The 9,129-nt window shown below is 36.7% G+C and overlaps 1 protein-coding gene across 1 annotated transcript; it reads right to left on the reverse strand.

The window, feature by feature from the left end:
* Positions 1–4,298: 4,298 nt before the first annotated feature.
* On the reverse strand, positions 4,299–8,148 carry LOC106181480 (uncharacterized). Its single transcript, XM_086994578.1, has 6 exons — positions 7,926–8,148; positions 7,572–7,697; positions 7,096–7,316; positions 6,798–6,906; positions 5,217–5,305; positions 4,299–4,981 (listed from the first exon to the last, which is right to left on the reverse strand). The coding sequence occupies exons 1-6, from the start codon at positions 8,074–8,076 to the stop codon at positions 4,670–4,672; spliced, it is 1,008 nt and encodes a 335-aa protein (XP_086850704.1). The 5' UTR covers positions 8,077–8,148; the 3' UTR covers positions 4,299–4,669.
* Between the last annotated feature and the right edge of the window lie 981 nt (positions 8,149–9,129).

The raw sequence follows: 9,129 nt of genomic DNA on the forward strand, positions 1-9,129 counted from the left end.
TCCTCCCTCCCCCCCCCCCCAACCTGTGAAGGTTTAGGCTGAGGCATCGGAGACGGTATGCCCCCTCGCACTCTTTTACATCAGAAGCTATGACAACCGAGACTTAAAAACGTACTTTGGAACTTCTGTGCGACGTCTCTCGATCTGACCCTCCATCTTCACTTTCCCTCTTCCTCTCTCTCTCTCTCTCTCTCTCAGTTCAGGGAATCTAAGCCATATTTGGGCCACTCTGGAATCTAATTGCCACAGTTTTTATTCACCAAAATGACATACTATAACTCCCAAGGAATTCTAACATGGGAAATACGAAAAAAATTCGAGATGGATGCCAATGCCATAAGTATAAATGGGTAGGCCTATCTCTCTCTAGCCCTCGCTAGCCCACACACGCATCTTTTCTTTTATCGATATCTTCTCACACGTCATTGCTGACACGCGTGCCAAGAATCAACACAATTACCGCGTTCATATTTTCATACAGACATATGCTTTTGAACACGGCACACAGATGATAACAGCTGATGCGTCAAACACAAGTTTCCCATAGCGGTATCAAACTTAAAATTTATTAAAAGTATACCATGCTCGCTTGGAAATGTCCCAAATTTATATCTTAAATGTATAAATTCTACAAAGCTACTTATGTTTTTCAATTCAGCTCTTTTAAAATGTTAATGTTTCCCTTTGAAATATAAGGAAAGCTGGCATGAGCCCTAATTTAGTAGAATATTAATTTTAATTTCAATTAGTTATCCGAATCCAAGTATATGGATCGGTCGAACAGCGAGTTGTGAACAGGAGAAAATAACTATCTTTCTCGAGGAAAATTAATTTTGGTGCGAAATCCGTATAGCTTGCTCTCAAGACACCGTTGTATTTAGACACAAAACAAGACCAGAGAACTTCTAGTCACATCTGTTGATCCAATTATGAGGCAAATGTTTTAATTAAAACATGTAATGAACAGAATACCTGATGACATTTATGTCTTTTTTTTTTACGATCGATCGAACTAAAATTGTGTTAAGAACAAAAATGCTATTAAAAGAATAAAATTTTAATGAATTCCTCAAATCCTTCATCGTATATCCACACGAATTCAGGCAACTGAGCAAGTAAAACAGATTGGTGCTAGGAAGAATATCCGTCGTATAATTATGAAATACACACACTGGACAATAGAAGTGTCACCCCTTCTGTACCAATACTTTGGGGGAGATAAATGACTGTGGAGTGATACATTGCTCCTGATATCATTTTTATTACTATCAAATCTCACAAAAAAGACCAACAATGCAATTCCATGTTACAGCGGTTTAATACTCATTAGTCACATTATAAGTAGAAAAGGCATTATAACTACTCAAGATCTACCTACTTTGATTACTCTGAGTCAGGGGCTGACACTTCTATTTTCCATTGTGTGTATATTTGTAGACTAGTGATCAACGAATTTAATGTATTGCAAACAGGTAAAGTATTGATGTGTGATGCTGTATGATTACTTTTCTCAGTTATTTTAATGACAGTTTTACTAATTCTGTGGGGTATGTAATCTGAAACGTGTTACAAATTAAATATGCACCAGCTGAAAAATAACGATCGTTATAATACACTATAAGTGCTCAATTTCATGCTCAAATCTGCAATTAGTATTAGCTCGTCATTATGCACCAGGAATTTTTTTGAATTAATAGTGTCACAGACAATTCTTTTTACCGTCAAATTTTCAGCTCTACTCAAGAGCCTTCCTCAGGACAAACTGGTCATGCGCTGATGATCTTGCGCTGAGAAGTATTCAATGACCAGTTTTCCTATGAATATCCCCTACGCCCCCCCCCCCCCCAGGCCCAAGAGGTCACCATATAGATGTGGGCCAGCTGGTAGCGACCCTCGTCCCTACTGAAGTTCTTTAAAGATCGTATGTGTATGGCCTCCCTGACACCTCTGGCGAAGTCTTCACTTTCTTGAGTAGAGCTGAAAATTTGACGGTAAAAAGCATTGTCTGTGACACTATTAATTCAAAAACATTCATGGATAATTACCAGACTAATGAACTTTTTAAAGAAATTATGCACCAGTCTAGCGATGAACGAAACTAGTTCAAGGTGGTTGTGAAGATGTTTTAAATAGATGTAATTTTTTTACCTAGAAAAAAAAAGCGCTAAGACGAGGCATACGCCTGGTAATACCGCGTTCAAATTACTTTTTGGTCTTCTCTAACACATTCTCTGCCTGAGAGTTACAGTGAAAGTATTGCGTCGGTCAAACTTGCTGCCCATAATTATAAATTCAGTGGCTCATTGACGTACGCGTGTATGCGTGCGTGTGTGTGTGTGTTTGTGAGATCGTGCACGTGCGCGTGTGAACTTTTGATCTACTAGCGTGTTCATTTTTTTAAATAAATTTCCACAAAACGAATTCAATTGATTTTTGATTTGATCTGATTTTCAATTTTCATAATGGCAAAATATTTCTAGACGTGTTCCAAACACTTTAAACACAGCTATTAGCTTTACATTTTGGAAAATGCCCTTAAACTCTAATAAGACTAACTGTTTTGAGCAAAACAAATAGTCGATAATACAGACTTGACATTTAATATGGAATATTTTTTTCGAAAAAATTTTTTATCAGTTTTTTCCTATTTTGCTGACTGATAAATGAAAATAAGGATTAAAATCGTGTTTTAATAAGTTTACATTATCTCTTTGATGTCATTGTGACATCAGTTCATTTATGGTATTCGCCAGAGAAGCAAACAAAAACACATTGCCTATTCTATGTCATTACGACTCCCATTAAAAGAGATATTTTGGATCTCCATATTTTCCAAATTATCGTCTGTAAAAGGGTAATACGCTCCACAAAAGACCCTCATGTCAGTTGCTAGTCACAGTAATGGTCTTTGTTGCCAGCGCTCTCAAGCGGCAAGGCATTTCTTGGGGGTAGGTTTTTAGAGTTCAATCTGGAATAGCATTCCAGGCATCGGTCTAAAATTGTCCAATCTGGTCCAGTTTTGTTGTAGGACATGTAGGCAGTTGAATGGTGAGTAATGGTCTACCGAAATATTGTCTATGTGGTTCAAATGTGTCGATTTTGATGACCAGGGTAGCTGCTCATTCCCTTGGTTCTGTAAGTTATCTGCTATTAAAAGTGCTCTGTGTGAACCTGCAACCTCATCGTGCAACCTAGAATTGTTCCTAAGGTGCCCCCTATCAAATGATAGTCAAGTGGTTCCGAGATTATTCCCTTATTTGATCTGGTTCAGGTTTTCGTCGATGACTACCATTGGTGTTTTGGCACCAATGTGGAATCTACTCCAAATACTGACGCTGTCAATCACCCTTGTCACTTTAGACCCCGCACATGCTTCGTCGTAGGCCTCTTCTGGATATCTGTAAACTCTGTTTTGACTAATTGGGCGGTACAGGTGAAATCTGACCGCAATAAAGAAAGACACGCAGTTTCAGTGTTCTACCTAGAATCGTTTATGGCCCCCAATTCATTAGAGAAACAGACGACGATGTTTTGCTGTATACAGTGGGTACCTCGGAGGTCATTTGGTGTTCTTACCTGCTAAAACCAGTTTGTTGTTCGCTAAGGGCTTTGAAAAACGCATTTTAGTGGCAATATACCCCTCGTTCTGAACGGACTAAGTGTTTTTTGTTAGGTTGCAGCAGCGTATCCCGAAAGACAGAGCATCCTGTACCCTGTAGGTAAAATTCTGATACATTGAGGGTGACCTCTGTGTAGGTACATCAGTCTGGGCATTACTCTATAAAACTGTGGGGACCGTTCCGCTTGGCGCTATGATCTGTCTGGTTATGTCTGTCTTTTTCGCGCAATTCTGCCTTAGATTAACAAATTTGTAGTGCACTACTTGACTCATCTTACGCACTGCAAAACTGACCGCTTGCATGCAAAATTTCAAATTCTTCTATGCAGTAGTTGCCGAAATATGGATACTTTTTTGGCAGAACCAAGCTTTGCCTACGCCAAGCTTTGATCAGCCCAAAGGAACACTACCCAATTAAACCACTGCAAATTACATAATGTAGCAGCGCAACAGGCATGAAAGTCAGTTAATTGGTAGTGACACACCTGACTGCACACTTTTACATTCATAAATCTTATATGAGATCGGAGTATTTTGAAAAGAAAACGTATTTTTACCTAGGTATACCTTCGAAACTGAAATATTCCATATTAAATGTCAAGTCTGTATTTAACCCATTCCAAAGAAGCGAAATATTTAACGCTGAATGCATTCATGTTCCGTACATTGGTTGTCTTTATTAAAAACATGATTAATTCATATAAGAATTATGTACAAGTTATGTACAAAATTATGCATGAATTATGTAAAAACTATATACAAAATCAAGTGGACGTTTTTATTTATAAGTACAGTTGTTTGCTCTGAAAGTGATGGCAGTGTTGGGAACGAAAGGCAGTGACATAAATAGAAAAAAATAATAAATTCATCAATTAATCAATAACAATAATGAAATTTTAAAAAAATAGTCAATCGTAGCCTGTAGCAACAAAACGCCTTTTACTGATGTTCACGTGAGGTGCAAGGTTAAAGTCTGAATTAAAAAAAAAAAACAATCTCCAAAACAAAGCGTTTCTTTTCTGTTGTCCAGGCTATACTTCAAGTCCCAATCTATGTTGGATCCAAAATGACCTGTGAAGGAAGGCACGCTTTTGCGGGGCAGGTGGTCATCACGTGGTCATCGTCCTCCAGGACAGTGGGGTCAGACACATCTCCGTCCCTGCCGAGCGGCGTCTCGATGACCTGAGAAACAACGGCGCCAGAGGTGCACTCGCCTCTTTCAAGCATCTTCTGCGCGACATCTGGTGTTGAGCGTCCTTCAATCTTCATTGACGCCACCAACTGGTTCAGCTGCGAGATCTTGGCTTGCATGTCAGCCTTCTCCTTGTCTGATTGGTATTCTTTGAGTTCTGCGTCGTATAGCTGGAATTGATACAGCCCTTTAATTTTTACGCAAACCATACGCACAAACAATAATAATAATAATAATAATAATGATAATAAATTTATACAAATATCTCCCAAAAGCTAGGCCAGAGTGAACTTACGATAACAGTCAACGTTACCAGAAACGCCGGTTTTCTTTTTTGTCATTATTTAAAAAGGGGGCATTTGCATGTGAAAGTTAAAGAAAAACCAGAATTCATTAGAACTCTACCTGTTGTCTCAACTCGAATTTTTCCTTCCTGGACAAAATGTTGTATTCTTGTTTTTCCAAAAAATCGATCAAGCGTGCAGGACTGCGTTCTAAAATGACAAATAGTTTTATGAATATCGTTTGTAGAAAGAAAGAAAGATCACATATACAATGACAGAGAGGCAATGCTAAAATAAATGGAAATAGGAAAATGGAAAAACAGATATTGTTCTACATTTGCACCAAAACCACTTTTAGTTTAAATCACTTTCGGTAACGTGAACGTATTTTATCCAAATTTTGCGTTGCGTTCAGTAAGGTAGGATAAAAAATAATTGCATATAATCTTATATATATATATATATATATATATATATAATAAAAAGAAAAAGAAGAACAGCAACTTTCTTGCCCCGACCGGTTTCTTTCTTTCTTCAGGGGGTTTTGTTTATTTGTTACTAGGTGATGTCATAAAGGCTTAAAGGACCACCCTGAGGACCACCAAAGACAAAATTAAAAAGGAAGCCATACCGTACATATCAACATATAATCCAAAAAATCCGGAAGTACATAAGGTCATAACTGGAAACTTACCTTTGGTAAAACAAGATGACAAAATGAATGAGATACTAACCGAAATGCAGATTATAAAGAGTAAGAGACAAAGTCCATCACTAAAGCAAATTTTATCAAAAGCAAAATTTGAAAACAATTCCAGGACATATGTGGAAACCTCAACAATACGAGTACAGAAATGTGAGGTACCCAGGTGTGGCACCTGTCCACTAATTAGAGAGGGGAGCCATATAACATTTAAAAATGGACTTACATTCAGAATCAAACACCCATTCACCTGCACTAGCTCAAATTTAATCTATGTATTAACTTGCAGTGGATGCGGTGAGAACTATATAGGACAAACTGGAGACACTCTCCGACATAGAATGACCGTTCACAGACAACAAATAAGACAACCTAAATATCAGTGCACGTCTGTGAGTGGGCACATTAGGGAATGCTCTATGAACAAAAACAAGGATTTTACGGTATTCCCATTTTATAAATTCACCAGGGAAACAACCCAAACCGAAAGGGAAATAAAAGAAAATCTATTCATTAATAAGTATAAACCTACATTGAATAGATAAAAGCATTGGTAAAAGTAACAATTAAACACTCATTGTTAAAGACGTCACATTTAAGCCTTTATGACATCACCTAGTAACAAATAAACAAAACCCCCTGAAGAAAGAAAGAAACCGGTCGGGGCAAGAAAGTTGCTGTTCTTCTTTTTCTTTTTATTATATATAATATTACTCGTACAGGAAAAACGTTTCCATTTATAATATATATATATATATATATATATATATATATATATATATATATATAAAATGTGGAGCATTTTATTTCCTTGTACCATAGCAAAAGAGATAAAAAAACGAACATATTAAGTCCTCATCAATTTTCAGTTGGTATCAGTATTTATTCCTTTTAAGATAAGGAAAAATAGTTACATCATTATCTTTTAATAGAGATCGATTCATCGTCAAATCCTGGTATCTGCTATAATAGATAGTTGAATCCTACATCACACCTTACCTTTCATTTTCTGAAGAACGAGAGTTTGTTCTTTGGTGATTGCATTCAGTTCTTCCAAGACATTCTTCTGCAGCTGAGCTGTTTTCATAACGAGGCTCGCCATTTCATCCTGAATTCAATAAATAGAATAAATTGTTCATAAATAAACCGTTTCTTTTTTTAAAATGTTCAGTTATCTGTACGGTGTTTGCAACAATCCAAGCAACGAACAATGTCTCTGGCTCTGAGGTTTGTATTACAACTCCCCTCTCCCCCTCCTTACTCAAAAACAAAAATTTGAACATGAATGAAAAATTACCTTTGTTTTGGTCAGCTTTAAATGCAGTTCTTCCACTTCCCTATCTCGTGATGCCAGGGCCAGTGTTAATTCATTCACCTTTCTCTTTAGATCTGCTTTTTCGCGGGCCTCCAGAATTTCGCTTTTATCTTTCGCAATGAGCACTTCATTTAAGGCAGCAATAGTCTCGTCTTGTTGGGCAATCCTCTCGCACTTTGCCTTCAAGTCAGTCTTAAGAATGTCTAAAAAGTAAAAAATTACTAGTGAAACATTGGTATTTTCCAAGTTAAACAACATGTTTACAAAAATCCCCAGCAGACAAATGACATTGATTCACCGTTGAATCAACGTTAATTTTGTTGGATCAACGTTGAATCAACGTAGAACCAATGTCGTTTGCCTGCTGGGATCGCTGCAGTTTTTGACATTTCTCTTTTTTCTAACGGCAGTAATGAAATGATTAGATTTTAGAAGAAAATTTAACAATGAATGCATACCGAGTTCATCTTGCTGCTCTGAAATTTTCTGTAGGGCGGCCGACTTTTCTTCCTGCAGTGTTGCGATTTGCTGTTTTATAAGATTCAGAGTCTGCTCCTTTTCTACGCACTTTTCCTCAATCATTGCTATAAAAAAGTCACATTATAAATAGGTTGTTTTACAAATACATAGTATGTTTAAGGTTTATTTATCGAAGAGCCTGTTACAAAAACTATCAATATTCTTCAGAAAATTGCAAATTATACTTAACTGCATATTGGTCAAAATAATAGATTCTCAGAAAAAAAAAAAAAAAAACATTGGGTTATTCAGTATACATTGTATATAATGCTGAAATGGAATCGTTGACTCACCAATGTTGTTTTCTGAATCAGTAATATGGCTTGACATATTTTCCATTTTGTCCTCAAGATCGGCAACGTGAAGGGTTTTCTTGTTCACGTCCTCAAGTGTTTGCTTCATAGTCAAGAGAACTTGGTTCAGGCTGTTCTTCAAAGCCATCATATCTTTTCCATAATGATAATATTCAGGATCAACCCTAACGGGGAGATCCGGTAACACTTTTTTCCTAAATAATCCTGAAATATAAAAAAAGACACTATACTGCAAAACAAACAGTTACTCAGAGCTATAAGAGATATTATATTTTGAAACATTGTTACATAATAGTAACAATGATAATAAGACAACTTACCCATCGTCAGATTTTATCTATCTGTTCATATCTCCGTAGTAACATGAACGTTTGGTTGATAAGAGAGTGACGTCATTATGTCTATGACGCAACACAGCGACGGCGTCATGTTAAATACAAGGAGTCTTCACACAAGGAAAATAAGCTCTGTTGCGTAGTTTTACGCCAAACCCTCAGTTAATGTATGGGCTTTATGCTTTAAAACAATTAATCCCTAGTATTTTACATCAGTATCATTTAGTTAAATGTATCCTATTCGAGATTTCCGAGTCCCAGAATAAGAGGCAAATTTCTTCTACTCACAATAAAGCATCGAACTCATCATCTCTGCACTTAGATTCGATGGTTTATACTAATTCTTATTTAAAAATCCAGTTCTAGGCTCTATTCCCATAGGTTTTAGATCGATCTATCCCCGCGGGGAGTCTCACTAGATTACTTTCAGATAATCCGACTTAAATGTCGGTCCCGCCTACTACAAGCTGTAAGGGGGTAATTAACTTTCGTGTCCGCCCGGCTGACAGCTATTTAGCGTGAACCCCCAGGGAGTTAGGTCGATCTAAAGTAGGTCGATCTAATCTATGGAAATGGGGTGTTAGATGTCTGGCAAGACATTTAGACAGCATATTATACCTGTTCAAATATTCAGTCCATTTACATAATTAAAGAAGAGTACGTTTATTTTCATATATGGAAATTTCCTCTAGGGATAGAACAAAACTAGATGTTTGTAAAAAGTTTTTATTTTCCGCTTTTTAAACAAAATGGGTGCACACATTTTAAAAAAGTTCTATATAAAATGCGGAACCTACGTATTTTAATTTATTTTATATTAATTTTGTATTCCTGCACGCAATCCATTT

Source organism: Lingula anatina, chromosome 8 (assembly GCF_051362555.1).
Source record: "Lingula anatina isolate TDL-2025a chromosome 8, LinAna3.0, whole genome shotgun sequence".
NCBI classification, from domain to species: Eukaryota; Metazoa; Brachiopoda; class Lingulata; order Lingulida; family Lingulidae; genus Lingula; species Lingula anatina.